This window comes from Protomyctophum bolini (genome assembly GCF_963924005.1).
Source record: "Protomyctophum bolini genome assembly, chromosome: 13".
In the NCBI taxonomy this organism is placed as follows: Eukaryota; Metazoa; Chordata; class Actinopteri; order Myctophiformes; family Myctophidae; genus Protomyctophum; species Protomyctophum bolini.
In genome coordinates, this window is record NC_137874.1 from 43,405,217 (window position 1) to 43,425,216 (window position 20,000).

General features: G+C 46.4%; 1 protein-coding gene across 1 annotated transcript in view; it reads right to left on the reverse strand.

Moving 5' to 3' along the window:
- The window catches only part of LOC308327711 (U2 snRNP-associated SURP motif-containing protein), a 41,547-nt gene that overhangs the window by 4,308 nt on the left and 17,239 nt on the right, over positions 1 to 20,000 (reverse strand). The window contains exons 9-24 of the mRNA XM_080781236.1: positions 19,887 to 20,000; positions 18,297 to 18,499; positions 16,060 to 16,103; positions 15,611 to 15,715; positions 15,233 to 15,299; positions 14,408 to 14,610; positions 10,164 to 10,326; positions 9,154 to 9,233; positions 8,846 to 8,933; positions 7,746 to 7,874; positions 5,091 to 5,325; positions 4,216 to 4,296; positions 3,997 to 4,057; positions 2,823 to 2,973; positions 1,781 to 1,891; positions 1 to 5 (exon numbers count right to left, since the gene is read on the reverse strand). The exon at positions 1 to 5 is cut by the window's left edge and continues 174 nt beyond it; the exon at positions 19,887 to 20,000 is cut by the window's right edge and continues 52 nt beyond it. Coding sequence (XP_080637362.1) covers positions 1 to 5; positions 1,781 to 1,891; positions 2,823 to 2,973; positions 3,997 to 4,057; positions 4,216 to 4,296; positions 5,091 to 5,325; positions 7,746 to 7,874; positions 8,846 to 8,933; positions 9,154 to 9,233; positions 10,164 to 10,326; positions 14,408 to 14,610; positions 15,233 to 15,299; positions 15,611 to 15,715; positions 16,060 to 16,103; positions 18,297 to 18,499; positions 19,887 to 20,000 — 1,840 coding nt within the window. The remainder of the gene's footprint in view (positions 6 to 1,780; positions 1,892 to 2,822; positions 2,974 to 3,996; positions 4,058 to 4,215; positions 4,297 to 5,090; positions 5,326 to 7,745; positions 7,875 to 8,845; positions 8,934 to 9,153; positions 9,234 to 10,163; positions 10,327 to 14,407; positions 14,611 to 15,232; positions 15,300 to 15,610; positions 15,716 to 16,059; positions 16,104 to 18,296; positions 18,500 to 19,886) is intronic.

Genomic DNA, 20,000 nt, shown 5'->3' on the forward strand with positions numbered 1-20,000 from the left:
AACTCCTGACAGACACACAGACAGACAGGGGGTCCCCAGTTCAAATAGGATTATGTTGGACAGACAGACAGACACACAGACAGACAGGGGGTCCCAGTTCAAATAGGATTATGTTGGACAGACAGACAGACAGGGGGTCCCCAGTTCAAATAGGATTATGTTGGACAGAGAGACAGACACACAGACAAGGGGTCCCCAGTTCAAATAGGATTATGTTGGGCAGACAGACAGACAGACAGGGGGTCCCCAGTTCAAATAGGATTATGTTGGACAGAGAGACAGACACACAGACAGGGGGTCCCCAGTTCAAATAGGATTATGTTGGACAGACACACAGACAGGGGGTCCCCAGTTCAAATAGGATTATGTTGGACAGACAGACAGACAGACAGGGGGTCCCCAGTTCAAATAGGATTATGTTGGGCAGACAGACAGACAGACAGGGGGTCCCCAGTTCAAATAGGATTATGTTGGACAGACAGACAGACAGACAGGGGGTCCCCAGTTCAAATAGGATTATGTTGGGGGGGGGGTCCCTGCAGGATTTTAAAGGTGTAATTACAACTTAATGTTGGGAGCGACGCGGTACAAAAATCACAAATGACCTCCGAACCTTTGGATGAATCATGAAAACCACAGACAGCGCTCGTAGATTCAGAGTTATGAGGCTTTCTGTTATTTTAAATAATGTTTATGCCACGATTTTGTAACCCATTTTTTCACCCCTGTGTCAATCATCTAATGTGATCCTGGGCTCTACACACCCTCCGCCAACCTAGTCCCCATATATGGGGGACAAGGGGAGAGCAACGGACTTGAACTCATGCTTCCTTCATGCCTGAGTGTCCAGGTTGCTCCTTTACACCTGACAGGGGGGAGTTTCCCTGGTTGGACGTAGCGCGTGGAAGGAACACGTTATTCCAAACAGTTCCTTTCCCCTCCATCAGGCGCCCCGGCTGGCCAGGGGGAGGCAGTATAGAGACCAGGATTACTGCATGTTTTTTGTGAGGGTACCTACCCTAGGGGACACGGGGAGAACATGTGAGGGTACCTACCCTAGGGGACACGGGGAGAACATGTGAGGGTACCTACCCTAGGGGGACACGGGGAGAACATGTGAGGGTACCTACACTAGGGGACACGGGGAGAACATGTGAGAGTACCTACCCTAGGGGACACGGGGAGAACATGTGAGGGTACCTACCCTAGGGGACACGGGGAGAACATGTGAGGGTACCTACCCTAGGGGACACGGGGAGAACATGTGAGGGTACCTACCCTAGGGGACACAGGGGGAGAACATGTGAGGGTACCTACCCTAGGGGACACAGGGGGAGAACATGTGAGGGTACCTACCCTAGGGGACACGGGGAGAACATGTGAGGGTACCTACCCTAGGGGACACGGGGAGAACATGTGAGGGTACCTACCCTAGGGGACACGGGGAGAACATGTGAGGGTACCTACCCTAGGGGACACGGGGAGAACATGTGAGGGTACCTACCCTAGGGGACACGGGGAGAACATGTGAGGGTACCTAACCTAGGGGACACTAGGGGGAGAACATGCAAACTCCACACAGAAAGGGCCCTTTCGCCAACCCCGCCTTCGGGTATGGGCACTGATGACGCGGAGGAGGAGGAAACACGCCGCCAGCGCCCACAGCGTCCCGAGCGGGAATCGAACCCGGGGCCTTCTATAGCTGTGAGGCGACAGCGCCACCGCGCCCGTTACGAGGCTTTCAGCGGCATAGCGGAGCGGGTGGGAACCAGGAACCAACCTTCTGGAGCAGCTTGTTCCTGTAGTGCTCCACTTGCTGCTGCACGCTCCGCCCACACTTCCGGGGCCTCTTGCCGGACTCCAGCTCATCCTGCACCTTCATCACCTTCACCTGAACCAACCACAGAGGAAGAAGCAGGTCACGTGACCGCGAACCAACCCACAGAGGAAGAAGCAGGTCACGTGACCGTGAACCAACCACAGAGGAAGAAGCAGGTCACGTGACCGTGCGGTGTGTAGGAGCAGGTCCAAAAGGCTGTGTTGAAATTTGGCAGCAAATTTAGATTTTTAGTTTTAGTCATAATTTAGTCTTTTGAATAGTTTTAATTTAGTTCTAGTCACATTTTCGTCACCCGGGACGTTTCAGTGTAAAGGTGGTTGAACGCCGGCCGCGCTTTTCGGGAAAAAATCGATGGAGAAACGCCTGCTAAAAGAAACGCCTGCTAAAAATCAGAAAAAACGCGCTCGGTGTGTTTGTGGGGACCTTTGGTCTCGTTTCAGTCGAATAAATGTACAGTTTATTTAGTCGACTGAAATGTATTTTGGCGGGCTTTGATGCCGTGGTAATCTGCTGATTTTATAATCTGCTGTTTTCAGTTTTAAATGACATAATACTGGATCTCTTTGTCCACTAGTCCCTTCCTGACATTAAAATGACATAATACTGGATCTCTGTGTCCACTAGTCCCTTCCTGACATTAAAATGACATAATACTGGATCTCTGTGTCCACTAGTCCCTTCCTGACATTAAAATGACATAATACTGGATCTCTTTGTCCACTAGTCCCTTCCTGACATTAAAATGACATCATACTGGATCTCTTTGTCCACTAGTCCCTTCCTGACATTAAAATGACATAATACTGGATCTCTTTGTCCACTAGTCCCTTCCTGGGTCTGTCTAAAGGTCCCCAGGGACCCCTGGGTGGTCCCTGGGACCCCTGGGTCCGTCTAAAGGACCCCTGGGTCCGTCTAAAGGTCCCTGGGGACCCCTGGGTCTGTCTAAAGGACCCCTGGGTCCGTCTCCAACAGGTGGACGTGCCTCCAGTTCTCTCAGTCGTTTCCTCTTCCCCTCAGACATCTGGAAGCTCTTCAGCGAGCTGGCGAAGTCGGCGTCGTCACCAACGCCGCCCGAGTCCTCGTCGCTGCTGTCGTTGTCCGACTCCCCGCCCTCTGCGCCCTGATTGGCCGAACTGGGACGAGAGAGAGAGAGAGAGAGAGAGAGAGAGAGAGAGAGAATCAGGCGATCAGTTAATAAAACGAATTGATTGAATCGATTATTTCATAAACATATATTGATAATCAATTTGGCGGAAACTTTTTTTTAAATAGTGAAAACAGAAGATCTACAAGTCATACACCACGTGTGTGAACGCCCGGGATTCGAACTCGGGTCTCCCGCGGCAAAGTCCATTATCTTATCTTAACCACTAGACCAAAGGGATATCCCTACGGCTCGGGGGAGATATTACACTGTTGAGGCCGTCAGGCTGCAGACGCTCACACTCACATCACACCGGCCTGCTGTGAGCTTGTAGATCAGCTATTTTTGGTTCAACAAAGATGAATGGGATAGTTCCAATGTGTGGAACTATAGCCCACAGCACCCCGCTTTGTCTCAGTGGGATAGTTCCAATGTGTGGAACTATAGCCCAATAGGCACCCCGCTTTGACTCAATGGGATAGTTCCAATGTGTGGAACTATAGCCCACAGCACCCCGCTTTGTCTCAATGGGATAGTTCCAATGTGTGGAACTATAGCCCAATAGGCACCCCGCTTTGTCTCAATGGGATAGTTCCAATGTGTGGAACTATAGCCCACAGCACCCCGCTTTGTCTCAGTGGGATAGTTCCAATGTGTGGAACTATAGCCCAATAGGCACCCCGCTTTGACTCAATGGGATAGTTCCAATGTGTGGAACTATAGCCCATAGCACCCCGCTTTGTCTCAATGGGATAGTTCCAATGTGTGGAACTATAGCCCATAGGCACCCCGCTTTGTCTCAATGGGATAGTTCCAATGTGTGGAACTATAGCCCATACTAGCACCCCGCTTTGTCTCAATGGGATAGGATAGTTTATATTAAATAATTTATATTAAATGGTATAAATTGTACCTTTCATTGGGGTATAAATGGTATAAATTGTACCTTTCATTGGGGTATAAATGGTTTAAATTGTACCTTTCATTGGGGTATAAATGGTTTAAATTGTACCTTTCATTGTCCTCCTCACTGTCTCTGTCCACCACGCTGTCCCATTTGGACTCCGTCCTCCCTGAAGACAACACCACAAACGCACAAACATTTCTCAATAGCTATAAAGCATAACGTAATGCTTAAAAAAACCATTAGGGGGTTCCCGTTCAGAATGGTGTTATACTGTAATGTAATGTAATGTTATACAGAATGGTGTTATACTGTAGCTGACATTACCTTGAGAAAAGGCCTCCGCGTCGCCCATCTGTTCCCACTTAGACAGAGCTAGCGTCGACACCACAGAGTTAGCCTCGTCCACTGATAGAAACACACACACACACACACACACACACACACACACCAAACAACAGAGTTAGTCTCGTCCACTGATAGAAACACACACCAAACAACAGAGTTAGAGTTAGCCCCAAAACATTGAGTTCATTGTCATGATTTGTCACGATCCGAGTTGGCTTTGTCCGCGGCGTAACCGTCTTTAAATAAATACTTTAAGAAAAGCCTATGGGGGGAGAAATGCATTGGGATTCATTTCCTGGGGCCACTCGTCGTTCTGAAAGGGGGCGGGACTGCGACGCAGTACTGGGCAGTACCCAGCCTTTTTTGGACTATTAAAAAAAGAAAAAAGTAGAATATATATATTTTTTTAACCCATTCTGAACGGGAACCCATTTTGGTGTCAGCATCATGTTATGCTTTAGCTATTGAAAAATATCAGACCTACAAGCTCATAGCGCGCCACCGAGTGGCGCGCTACGAGCTTGTAGGTCTGCTATTTTTGAAGAATCCGACTGACAATTTTTAGAATTTGATCTCAGGTCAGAATGGGTTATTCAGACCAGTGTGTGTCCAGTGGAAACCTCGTATGAATCTGATCTCAGGTCAGAATGGGTTAAAGCAATTTCCTTTTTTCCCCAGGATGTCTCCAGACATCTTTGGGCATCACAGGACATTATTACACAGACGTGTGGAGACGTCTTGGGCACAAAAAAGGCATGTCTGCACGCGATGATCACACGCAACGCAAATTGTGTGTGTGCACGTGTGTGCGTGCACCACCACCACCACACCGCCGCCGTCGTGGGTTCTCTTACGGGGCATCCCGTCGATGTCGTCCGCGGCGGCGGTGGCTCCTCCCCCTCCTCCCCCCCCTCCCAGGGGAACGCCGTCCAGGTCGTCCACGGGCAGCCCGTCCAGGGGGTCCCACCCCAAGGGGGCGCCGTCCAGGTCCAAGGGGGCGTGGCCGTCCAGGGGCACGCCGTCCAGCGCGGCGCCATCCAGCGGCAGGCCGTCCAGAGGCGCCCCGTCCAGGTCGGGAGGGTCCTCCCGCTGAGGAGACACAGGAGTTTTAACCCGCCGCACTGTTTTAACCTGACACATTGTTTTAACCCGCCGCACTGTTTTAACCTGACACATTGTTTTAACCCGCCGCACTGTTTTAACCCGCCACACTGTTTTAACCTGCCGCACTGTTTTAACCCGCCACACTGTTTTAAACTGACACATTGTTTTAACCCGCCGCACTGTTTTAACCCGCCACACTGTTTTAACCTGCCGCACTGTTTTAACCTGACACACTGTTTTAACCCGCCACACTGTTTTAACCCGACACACTGTTTTAACCTGACACGTTGTTTTAACCTGACACACTGTTTTAACCTGACACATTGTTTTAACCTGACACACTGTTTTAACCTGACACACTGTTTTAACCTGACACACTGTTTTAACCTGACACACTGTTTTAACCTGACACACTGTTTTAACCTGACACACTGTTTTAAACTGACACACTGTTTTAACCTGACACGTTGTTTTAACCTGACACGTTGTTTTAACCCGCCACACTGTTTTAAACTGACACGTTGTTTTAACCTGACACACTGTTTTAACCTGACACATTGTTTTAACCTGACACACTGTTTTAACCTGACACACTGTTTTAACCTGACACACTGTTTTAACCTGACACATTGTTTTAAACTGACACACTGTTTTAACCTGACACACTGTTTTAAACTGACACATTGTTTTAACCTGACACGTTGTTTTAAACTGACACACTGTTTTAACCTGACACGTTGTTTTAACCTGACACGTTGTTTTAACCTGACACGTTGTTTTAACCTGACACACTGTTTTAACCTGACACGTTGTTTTAACCTGACACGTTGTTTTAACCCGCCACACTGTTTTAAACTGACACGTTGTTTTAACCCGCCACACTGTTTTAACCTGACACGTTGTTTTAACCTGACACGTTGTTTTAAACTGACACACTGTTTTAACCTGACACACTGTTTTAACCTGACACATTGTTTTAACCTGCCACACTGTTTTAACCTGACACACTGTTTTAACCCGCCACACTGTTTTAACCTGACACGTTGTTTTAACCCGCCACACTGTTTTAAACTGACACACTGTTTTAACATGACACACTGTTTTAACCCGCCACACTGTTTTAAACTGACACGTTGTTTTAACCCGCCACACTGTTTTAACCTGACACGTTGTTTTAACCCGCCACACTGTTTTAAACTGACACACTGTTTTAACCCGCCACACTGTTTTAAACTGACACACTGTTTTAACATGACACACTGTTTTAACCCGCCACACTGTTTTAAACTGACACGTTGTTTTAACCCGCCACACTGTTTTAACCTGACACGTTGTTTTAACCCGCCACACTGTTTTAACCTGACACACTGTTTTAACCCGCCACACTGTTTTAACCTGACACGTTGTTTTAACCCGCCACACTGTTTTAACCTGACACGTTGTTTTAACCTGACACGTTGTTTTAACCCGCCACACTGTTTTAAACTGACACACTGTTTTAACATGACACACTGTTTTAACCCGCCACACTGTTTTAACCTGACACGTTGTTTTAACCTGACACGTTGTTTTAACCCGCCACACTGTTTTAAACTGACACACTGTTTTAACCCGCCACACTGTTTTAACCCGCCACACTGTTTTAACCCGCCACACTGTTTTAACCCGCCACACTGTTTTAACCCGCCACACTGTTTTAACCCGCCACACTGTTTTAACCTGCCAGTTTCAACCTGCCAGTTTTAACCTGACACACTGTTTTAAACTGACACATTGTTTTAACCCGACACGTTGTTTTAACCCGCCACACTGTTTTAACCTGCCACACTGTTTTAACCCGACACGTTGTTTTAACCCGCCGCACTGTTTTAACCCGCCACACTGTTTTAACCCGCCACACTGTTTTAACCCGACACATTGTTTTAACCCGCCACACTGTTTTAACCCGCCACACTGTTTTAACCTGCCGCACTGTTTTAAACTGACACACTGTTTTAACCTGACACACTGTTTTAAACTGACACATTGTTTTAACCCGCCACAATGTTTTAACCTGCCACACTGTTTTAACCCGCCACACTGTTTTAACCCGCCACACTGTTTTAACCCGCCACATTGTTTTAACCCGCCACACTGTTTTAACCCGCCACACTGTTTTAACCTGCCACACTGTTTTAACCCGCCACACTGTTTTAACCCGACACATTGTTTTAACCCGCCACACTGTTTTAACCCGCCACACTGTTTTAAACTGACACGTTGTTTTAACCCGCCACACTGTTTTAACCTGCCAGTGTTTTAACCCGCGACACAATTTACAGATTTACAGTAAGCAAGAACAACAACATGGCGATACATCAAATACATAAAAACAGTGCTACGACAAGAGGTTCTGTTGACGTTACCTCGGGTTTCAGCTCCACCGTCTCCTCGGCTTTGACCAGACCCAGGAAGATGTTCTGTAGGGAGATGAGGTAGGACTCTGGATAGATCGCCCAGTCCTCCCACGCTCTGAAGCAACACATCACCTTTTGCTGGAAGCACGAGAACACGCACACACGCACGCACGCACACACACACACACACACACACACAGTTTCATTTCATCAACTAAAACTACAACTCGTAAAAAAAAATCACCCCCGTGTGAACAGAAAAAAATCCCCCCCGAGCCACAGATCGGCTAGATGAAGGGTTGGCTTTTTCACCCCCACGATCTTGCTATCCCCGTTAAAATCCCTTAAATTGTAACTTCAGAAATGTGCATGCAGGGACTCTGTATACATCAATCTTACATTATACATTCGTATACATCAATCTGTTTCTGTATACATCAATCTGTATACATCAATCTGTTTCTGTATACATCAATCTTACATTATACATTCGTATACATCAATCTGTATACATCAATCTCACATAGTGCTTTTCCAAGTGCTCAAAGCGCTTTAAAAATGGTTCATTCATTCATACATTGGGAGGTGAAGGTTCATTCATTCATACATTGGGAGGTGAAGGTTCATTCATTCATACGTTGGGAGGTGAAGGTTCATTCATTCATACATTGGGAGGTGAAGGTTCATTCATTCATACATTGGGAGGTGAAGGTTCATTCATTCATACGTTGGGAGGTGAAGGTTCATTCATTCATACATTGGGAGGTGAAGATTCATTCATTCATACATTGGGAGGTGAAGATTCATTCATTCATACATTGGGAGGTGAAGCGGCGAACAGTCGACGCCAGCGTCCTCACTTCCCTACATTCACACACCGACGGTGGCGAGCTGAGTTTAGCTCACACCGACCGACTCACTGGAGGCAATGTGGGGTTCAGTGTCTTTGCCCAAGGACACTTCCACATGTGGACAGGAGGAGGAGCCGGGATTCGAACCGCCGGCCCAGTGATCATTGGACGACCTGCTCTTCCTCCTGCGCCACATAAATCTGTATACATCAATCTGTATACGTCAATATCACATATCCGTAAACATCAATCGTTTACCTTGAACTGTTCAGCTTGCAGTCTGGCCTGTATGTTCTTGTATGCCAAGTTCATGTCTTTGAAGATCTGTGGGAGTTTTATTTCAAAGCTGGAAAACAAGGAGACGGACTTTATTTCAAAGCTGGAAAACGAGGAGACGGACTTTATTTCAAAGCTGGAAAACGAGGAGACGGACTTTATGTCAAAGCTGGAAAACGAGGAGACGGACAATATTATTTCAAAGCTGGAAAACGAGGAGACGGACAATATTATTTCAAAGCTGGAAAACAAGGAGACGGACTTTATTTCAAAGTGGTGTTTCTTCTTACTATTTCCGGTAATACGAGGCGTTTTTCACTTTGGCGCAGGAGTTGTGCAGGATGTCTGATATGAGGTACAGTCTGGCAATCTGTGGGAATCACAACAAAAGTCACGCTTAAAACATCTTTACTAAAAGAAGTATTATATATATCTCTATATTGTGATAGTAACATGTGACCGGTTCAGACCAAAGATAAGCCATTGCATTTTATTTATTTTTTTGTGTTTTTCTTCATGTCATGTGAAAGCAGGGAATCATAGCTTCAAATTGACATATTGGTTGTTCAGTTTTCTTCTGTGGACTCAGCATTTATTTCATATTTACATGTCTTCTGTGGTCTCTAACATTACACCTATAGCTACATGTTTAAGCATTTATTACATATTTACAGGTCTTCTGTGGTCTCTAACATTACACCTATAGCTACATGTTTAAGCATTTATTTCATATTTACAGGTCTTCTGTGGTCTCTAACATTACACCTAGCTACATGTTTCAGCATTTATTTCAGTCGTGAAGAGTCTGCTTGTGCTATTAACTCATTTTAGACTAACTGTGCTGTACTGTACTGTACTAGCCCTCCTCCCTGGCCTGTGTGTGTCTGTGTGTTAGGCTGTGCAACAGTGACACTTGGTCGTGAACAAACACTGCAAAATCACCCCACTGTGAAGTGTGGCCAATCACCCTATGAGGCCAGACCTTCTGCCTATACTTAAAGGTGATTGGCCAGACCTTCTGCCTACTAAAAGGTGATTGGCCAGACCTTCTGCCTACTAAAAGGTGATTGGCCAGACCTTCTGCCTACTAAAAGGTGATTGGCCAGAACTTCTGCCTACTAAAAGGTGATTGGCCAGAACTTCTGCCTACGAGCAGGTGATTGGCCAGACCTTCTGCCTACTTAAAGGTGATTGGCCAGACCTTCTGCCTACTAAAAGGTGATTGGCCAGACCTTCTGCCTATACTAAAAGGTGATTGGCCAGACCTTCTGCCTACGAGCAGGTGATTGGCCAGACAGACCTTCTTCTGCAGTGGCGTCTGGATCAAGCCGAAGCTCTCTGCGATGTGAGAGACCACCTCCTCGGCCGCCTCGGCCCGGTTCAGGCAGAACACCATGGTACCGCTGATCTCCTCCCTCAGAGGGGTCAGCTCCTTGACCAGGGTCTCTAGCTTCTGTCTGTTCCTGAAACATAAACAATTATTATTATTATAATAACAGAGAGACGCCATCTCCCCCCTCAGAGGGGTCAGCTCCTTCACTACGGTCTCTAGCTTCTGTCTGTTCCTGAAACATAAAGAGTTATTATTATTATTATTATTATTATAATAACAGAGAGACGCCATCTCCTCCCTCAGAGGGGTCAGCTCCTTGACCAGGGTCTCTAGCTTCTGTCTGTTCCTGAAACATAAAGAGTTATTATATTATTATAATAACAGAGAGACACCATCTCCTCCCTCAGAGGGGTCAGCTCCTTGACCAGGGTCTCAAGCTTCTGTCTGTTCCTGAAACATAAAGAGTTATTATATTATTATAATAACAGAGAGACACCATCTCCCCCCTCAGAGGGTTCAGCTCTTTAACCAGGGTCTCTAGCTTCTGTCTGTTCCTGAAACATAAAGAGTTATTATTATTATAATAACAGAGAGACGCCATCTCCCCCCTCAGAGGGTTCAGCTCTTTGACCAGGGTCTCTAGCTTCTGTCTGTTCCTGAAACATAAAGAGTTATTATTATTATAATAACAGAGAGACGCCATCTCCCCCCTCAGAGGGGTCAGCTCCTTCACTACGGTCTCTAGCTTCTGTCTGTTCCTGAAACATAAACAATTATTATATTAATTATATTATATTATTATTATTATTATTATAGAGTCTGGCGTCAATATCGCTAGAGGGCACACATCCACGGGTTCATGTACATGTACTAACCATTATTTGACACTTTTGGGTGTTGAGAAACAGCTTCTAACCATTATAACGACACAGAGACACCTCCCTGACAATATAACGATACAGAGACACCTCCCTGACAATATAACGACACAGAGACACCTCCCTGACAATATAACGACACAGAGACACCTCCCTGACAATATAACGACACAGAGACACCTCCCTGACAATATAACGACACAGAGACACCTCCCTGACAATATAACGACACAGAGACACCTCCCTGACAATATAACGACACAGAGACACCTCCCTGACAATATAACGACACAGAGACACCTCCCTGACAATATAACGACACAGAGACACCTCCCTGACAATATAACGACACAGAGACACCTCCCTGACAATATAACGACACAGAGACACCTCCCTGACAATATAACGACACAGAGACACCTCCCTGACAATATAACGATACAGAGACACCTCCCTGACAATATAACGACACAGAGACACCTCCCTGACAATATAACGACACAGAGACACCTCCCTGACAATATAACGATACAGAGACACCTCCCTGACAATATAACGACACAGAGACACCTCCCTGACAATATAACGACACAGAGACACCTCCCTGACAATATAACGACACAGAGACACCTCCCTGACAATATAACGACACAGAGACACCTCCCTGACAATATAACGACACAGAGACACCTCCCTGACAATATAACGATACAGAGACACCTCCCTGACAATATAACGACACAGAGACACCTCCCTGACAATATAACGACACAGAGACACCTCCCTGACAATATAACGACACAGAGACACCTCCCTGACAATATAACGACACAGAGACACCTCCCTGACAATATAACGACACAGAGACACCTCCCTGACAATATAACGACACAGAGACACCTCCCTGACAATATAACGACACAGAGACACCTCCCTGACAATATAACGACACAGAGACACCTCCCTGACAATATAACGACACAGAGACACCTCCCTGACAATATAACGACACAGAGACACCTCCCTGACAATATAACGATACAGAGACACCTCCCTGACAATATAACGACACAGAGACACCTCCCTGACAATATAACGACACAGAGACACCTCCCTGACAATATAACGATACAGAGACACCTCCCTGACAATATAACGACACAGAGACACCTCCCTGACAATATAACGACACAGAGACACCTCCCTGACAATATAACGACACAGAGACACCTCCCTGACAATATAACGACACAGAGACACCTCCCTGACAATATAACGACACAGAGACACCTCCCTGACGATATAACGACACAGAGACACCTCCCTGACGATATAACGACACAGAGACACCTCCCTGACGATATAACGACACAGAGACACCTCCCTGACAATATAACGATACAGAGACACCTCCCTGACAATATAACGACACAGAGACACCTCCCTGACAATATAACGACACAGAGACACCTCCCTGACAATATAACGATACAGAGACACCTCCCTGACAATATAACGACACAGAGACACCTCCCTGACAATATAACGATACAGAGACACCTCCCTGACAATATAACGATACAGAGACACCTCCCTGACGATATAACGACACAGAGACACCTCCCTGATAATATAACGACACAGAGACACCTCCCTGACGATATAACGACACAGAGACACCTCCCTGACAATATAACGATACAGAGACACCTCCCTGACAATATAACGACACAGAGACACCTCCCTGACAATATAACGACACAGAGACACCTCCCTGACAATATAACGACACAGAGACACCTCCCTGACAATATAACGATACAGAGACACCTCCCTGACAATATAACGACACAGAGACACCTCCCTGACAATATAACGACACAGAGACACCTCCCTGTCAATATAACGATACAGAGACACCTCCCTGACAATATAACGATACAGAGACACCTCCCTGACAATATAACGACACAGAGACACCTCCCTGACAATATAACGATACAGAGACACCTCCCTGACAATATAACGACACAGAGACACCTCCCTGACAATATAACGACACAGAGACACCTCCCTGACAATATAACGACACAGAGACACCTCCCTGACAATATAACGACACAGAGACACCTCCCTGACAATATAACGATACAGAGACACCTCCCTGACAATATAACGACACAGAGACACCTCCCTGACAATATAACGACACAGAGACACCTCCCTGACAATATAACGATACAGAGACACCTCCCTGACAATATAACGACACAGAGACACCTCCCTGACAATATAACGATACAGAGACACCTCCCTGACAATATAACGATACAGAGACACCTCCCTGACAATATAACGACACAGAGACACCTCCCTGACAATATAACGATACAGAGACACCTCCCTGACAATATAACGACACAGAGACACCTCCCTGACAATATAACGACACAGAGACACCTCCCTGACAATATAACGATACAGAGACACCTCCCTGACAATATAACGACACAGAGACACCTCCCTGACAATATAACGATACAGAGACACCTCCCTGACAATATAACGATACAGAGACACCTCCCTGACAATATAACGATACAGAGACACCTCCCTGACAATATAACGATACAGAGACACCTATCTGACAATATAAGGACACAGAGACACCTCCCTGACAATATAACGATACAGAGACACCTCCCCGACAATATAACGATACAGAGACACCTCCCTGACAATAACGATACAGAGACACCTCCCTGACAATATAACGACACAGAGACACCTCCCTGACAATAGAACGACACAGAGACACCTCCCTGACGATATAACGACACAGAGACACCTCCCTGACAATATAACGACACAGAGACACCTCCCTGACAATATAACGATACAGAGACACCTCCCTGACAATATAACGACACAGAGACACCTCCCTGACAATATAACGATACAGAGACACCTCCCTGACAATATAACGACACAGAGACACCTCCCTGACAATATAACGACACAGAGACACCTCCCTGACAATATAACGACACAGAGACACCTCCCTGACAATATAACGATACAGAGACACCTCCCTGACAATATAACGACACAGAGACACCTCCCTGACAATATAACGACACAGAGACACCTCCCTGACAATATAACGACACAGAGACACCTCTCTGACAATATAACGACACAGAGACACCTCCCTGACAATATAACGACACAGAGACACCTCCCTGACAATATAACGATACAGAGACACCTCCCTGACAATATAACGACACAGAGACACCTCCCTGACAATATAACGACACAGATTCTACTCACTCTGCCTTCAGCTGTCCTTTCTTCACCTCCTCTTCCTCCTCCTGCGAGGCGTTCTCCTCCTCCTCCCCCCCTTCCCCCCCCTCCCCCCCCTCCTCCTCCTCTGCGTTGTCATGGAGATAGGGGTTTAGGGGCGGCGGCCTCCACAGCGAGCCACCACGGAACATCCGGAAGTCTGACGGCCGCCACTCGCTGGGCGTCTCGCCCTGTAGGGGGGGCGACACACACACGCAGGCACACACGACCAAATATGGTCATTTAGGAAGACGGGACACACACGACCAAATATGGTCATTTAGGAAGACGGGACACACACGACCAAATATGGTCATTTAGGAAGATGGGACACACACGACCAAATATGGTCATTTAGGAAGACGGGACACACACGACCAAATATGGTCATTTAGGAAGACGGGACACACACGACCAAATATGGTTGTTGCGAACGCAGTGAGCACTTACTATGAGACCTAGCAGATCATGTCTGTCTGTCTGTGTGTCTGTCTGTCTGTGTGTCTGTCCCGCTATCCAAATATGGAGTGTGTTGCATCAGCAATCACTCAGCTCCATATATGGGCACAAAAGGGGCCAGGTCCACTCAGCTCCATATATGGGCACAAAAGGGGCACCATATAAGGAGTCCCCAAAGCAGCTATACGTCCAAAACCCAAATATGTACGAGCTGCGTTCGCTTCCCGCGTTTGCGCGACTTACTCGTTTTCAGAGTGATATAGGAGACACACGACGGACTATAGAGCGTCGCAGTCCCGCCCCCTTTCATGACGACGCACACGCACGCACACGCGCACACGCACACACACACACCTGCAGAATGGAGTACAGCTTCCAGCGGTAGTACACGTGGTCCTGGCTCTTGTTGTCAAACAGGAACCTGAATAATAAAGAATTATTATTATTATTATTATTATTATTCATGTTATATTAATTAATCTGAGTCCATAAATAATTATTATTATTCATGTTATATTAATTAATCCATAAAGAATAGTTTAAGTGGAGGAAATCAACACGCCCTGCTCTGATTGGCCCAGGTCTCTCTCCGTCCTACACTCCCTGCTCTGATTGGTCCAGGTCTCTCTCCGTCCTACACTCCCTGCTCTGATTGGCCCAGGGCTCCGTGCTACACTCTGATTGGCCCAGGGCTCCGTGCTACACTCTGATTGGCCCAGGGCTCCGTCCTACCTGAACTCAGGGTTGTTCTTCTCCTTGTTCATAATGATGGCCTCGAACATCGGCCCCTCCCTCACCACGAACTCTATCATCCTGTGGACGAGCCCCAACAGGCTTCTATGGGGAGAGAGAGAGACAGAGAGACATGGGGTTTATACAGGAGAGAGAGAGAGGGGAGAGAGACATGGGGTTTATACAGGAGAGAGAGAGAGGGGAGAGAGACATGGGGTTTATACAGGAGAGAGAGAGAGGGGAGAGAGACATGGGGTTTATACAGGAGAGAGAGAGAGGGGAGAGAGACATGGGGTTTATACAGGAGAGAGAGAGAGGGGGGGGGGAGAGAGAGAGAGAGAGAGGGGGTTTATACAGGAGAGAGAGTGTGTGTGCGAGTGTGCGAGGATGGCCTGCTGTGCTTGTGTGCGTGCGTCCGTGCGTGCGTGCGTGTGTGTGTGCGTGCGTACCTTTCGGTGGGGATGACCACTCTGACGATGGCTTCCGACAGAGTCTGCTTGTGACACCGAACCCAACGATGACATCACCGAACCCAACGATGACATCATGGAAACACGAATGAATAAGGTTAGTTTTTAGACACGTGAAAACATAATAAGGGCCTTTCTCGGCCCCTCCCCTTCTCCCATTGTTACTTGCTGCGCAAGCAGAGCGCGCAGACATTTCAAACGTTCCTTCACAGAGGTGTGTGTGTGTGTGTGTGTGTGTGTGTGTGTGTGTGTGTGCGGTTGTATAAGGCATATTGGAATATTTGACTCACTGTTGTCGTTTAGCATTAGTGCAATTTGAAATGTTCATTTTGGGGGGCATCAACAACAGCCTGTTGTTGATGATGAATGATACTATGAAACTTAACAATGCATTAACTAGTACTACTCACCTAATGACGCCGCCACGGAGGATATACCATGTTCAACGTAATTCCAAAGTGTTTAGCCTACATTGTTTAAGTCATAGACGCATGAGGTTTTTATGAACTTTGGCTAAAAGCATGTTATTATTATTATTCCACTGCCACCGGTCGAGTCTGTCACGGTAGCTGGCCGAAACAACTTCCTCTTCAAAATAAAAGCAACTTGTAACAATACTTTTATTTCTTAAGTGAACTACAGGATGTAGTAGACGCAGGATAGTGGGCTTTGGAAGGATAAATCACACAGAAGGCAGGAGAAATAAACTCCCAGGCAGTCGGGGCTTAATTTTTAATTTTGCTTTTGCTTTACCTATTGAAAAATAGCAGATCTACAAGCTCATATCGCGCCACCGAGTGGCGCGCTACGAGCTTGTAGGTCTGCTATTTTTGAAAGATCGAAGAACGACTGACATTTTTTAAAATCTGATCTCAGGTCAGAATGGGTTATAATCAGACCAGTGTGTGTCCAGTGGAAACCTCGTATGAATCTGATCTCAGGTCAGAATGGGTTAAACAACTAGTCGACTAGTAAACTAGGCAACCAGCTAGTGTCAAAGTGTCCTTGAACAAGACACTGAACCCCTGATTGCTCCCGATGTGCAGGTTGGTGCCTTGCATGGTTTCCTCTGCCATCGGTGTGTGAATGTGTGTGTGAATGTGTGAATGTAATGCACAATCTATGTAAAGGTGTGTGAATGTGTGTGTGAATGTGTGAATGTAATGCACAATCTATGTAAAGGTGTGTGAATGTGTGAATGTAATGCACACTCTATGTAAAGGTGTGTGAATGTGTGTGTGAATGTGTGAATGTAATGCACAATCTATGTAAAGGTGTGTGAATGTGTGTGTGAATGTGTGAATGTAATGCACAATCTATGTAAAGGTGTGTGAATGTGTGAATGTAATGCACACTCTATGTAAAGGTGTGTGAATGTGTGTGTGAATGTGTGAATGTAATGCACAATCTATGTAAAGGTGTGTGAATGTGTGTGTGAATGGGTGATTGTAATGCACAATCTATGTAAAGGTGTGTGAATGTGTGTGTGAATGGGTGAATGTAATGCACAATCTATGTAAAGGTGTGTGAATGTGTGTGTGAATGGGTGAATGTAATGCACAATCTATGTAAAGGTGTGTGAATGGGTGAATGTAATGCACAATCTATGTAAAGGTGTGTGAATGTGTGTGAATGTAATGCACAATCTATGTAAAGGTGTGTGAATGGGTGAATGTAATGCACCATCTATGTAAAGGTGTGTGAATGTGTGTGTGAATGGGTGAATGTAATGCACAATCTATGTAAAGGTGTGTGAATGGGTGAATGTAATGCACAGTCTATGTAAAGGTGTGTGAATGGGTGAATGTAATGCACAGTCTATGTAAAGGTGTGTGAATGTGTGTGAATGTAATGCACAATCTATGTAAAGGTGTGTGAATGGGTGAATGTAATGCACAGTCTATGTAAAGGTGTGTGAATGGGTGAATGTAATGCACAGTCTATGTAAAGGTGTGTGAATGTGTGTGAATGTAATGCACACTCTATGTAAAGGTGTGTGAATGGGTGAATGTAATGCACAATCTATGTAAAGGTGTGTGAATGGGTGAATGTAATGCACCATCTATGTAAAGCGCCTTGGATAAAGGCGCTATATAAATGCACCATTTACCATTTACCATTTTTATCAACTAGTCAACTAGTAAAAATGACTAGAAGTGAACAGTCTAGTGAACGGCCTAGCGAACGGTCTAGTGAACGGTCTAGTGAACGCCCACCTTGTCGAAGTCGTCGCGCTGCCTGTCGGGCGGCCGGGTGAAGTCGTTGCGGAAGCGGTCCTTGGGCTGCGCGTTGAAGGGCAGGCCACTAGGGGGCGGCGGCGCGGCCTTCTTCAGCACCATGGCGCGGTACAGCGGCTGGGGGGGGATGCGTACCGCCTTGCCCCAGCCCAGCTTCATCTCCATGCCCATCACCACCTTACCTGTAGGGGGAGCCAAACACATGATTATCACCACCGTCCGGTTTAACCCCTTTTGGTGTTTTAAACATTATTATGTTATAATTTAGCTTTTGAAAAAAATAGCAGATGTACAAGCTCGTAGCGTGCCACCGAGTGGCGCGCTACGAGCTTGTAGGTCTGCTATTAAAAAAAGAATTCACACGTGTGAACTGAGTGGTGCAACTGCCCCCTCTCTCTATCTCTCTCTCTCTCTTTCTCTCTCTCATTAGCAGGCAACAGTACAGCACTATCTCTCGTGCACAACAGCGCCCCCTACTGGTACTAATAGTCATACTCGTGCTCATTAACGTCACATAGGCGGGCGGACACGGACATTGCTGTTCCTTGGAGTGGTCGCACCACTCAAAAATCGTGAAGATGTGGCGCAAATCTTTGAATATATAACGTTTTTTAACTCAAGTCTTTGCTTCAAGGGAGGTTCCTGGAACAACATATTTTCAGAGCGGGGGGGGGGGGGGGTAGGCGGGCGAATACATATATTTCTGGGGGTTTGAGAACGACTGTCAGAAACATGGGGTTTTAACCCTGTGAGAACGACTGTCATAGAAACATGGGGTTTTAACCCTGTGAGAACGACTGTCATAGAAACATGGGGTTTTAACCCTGTGAGAACGACTGTCATAGAAACATGGGGTTTTAACCCTGTGAGAACGACTGTCATAGAAACAATTTTACAATTTACAATTTAGGCATTTAGCAGACGCTCTTAATCCAGAGCGACTTACATTAAGCAAGAACAAAAGCATGGGAATACATCACATAAAGACATTTATCATGAAACATGCGTAGCTAAGAAAGTAACAGTGGAATATCTATAATGAAACTATACATATAAGCTATACATCTATACTACTATGCTACACATATGTACTATGACGTGCTATGACTACTAGAATTGCTATCTAAGGGGGTGGGGTAAGTTTTAACCCTGTGAGAACGACTGTCATAGAAACATGGGGTTTTAACCCTGTGAGAACGACTGTCATAGAAACATGGGGTTTTAACCCTGTGAGAACGACTGTCATAGAAACATGGGGTTTTAACCCTGCGAGAACCACTGTCATAGAAACATGGGGTTTTAACCCTGCGAGAACCACTGTCATAGAAACATACGGGTTTTTTAAGAAAACTGTCAGGATTTAGAAGACATTTGCGGAATCGACAACAAATAGTATGTGCGTAGCCCTCTCTGCGTCCTTGCCTGTGTGTGTGTGTGTGTGTGTGTGTGTGTGTGTGTGTGTGCGTACCGTTCAGTGACGCCATGGCCCTCTCTGCGTCCTTGCGTGTGTATGTACGTGCGTGTATGTGTCGTGTGTATGTACGTGCGTGCGTGTATGTGTGTGCGTACCGTTGAGTGACGCCATAGCCCGTTCTGCGTCCTTGCGGGTCATGAAGGCCACGAAGCCGCGGTTACAGTTCCGTGCTCGCTCCTCCTCTGAGCGCGGCCACATGATCTTCACGC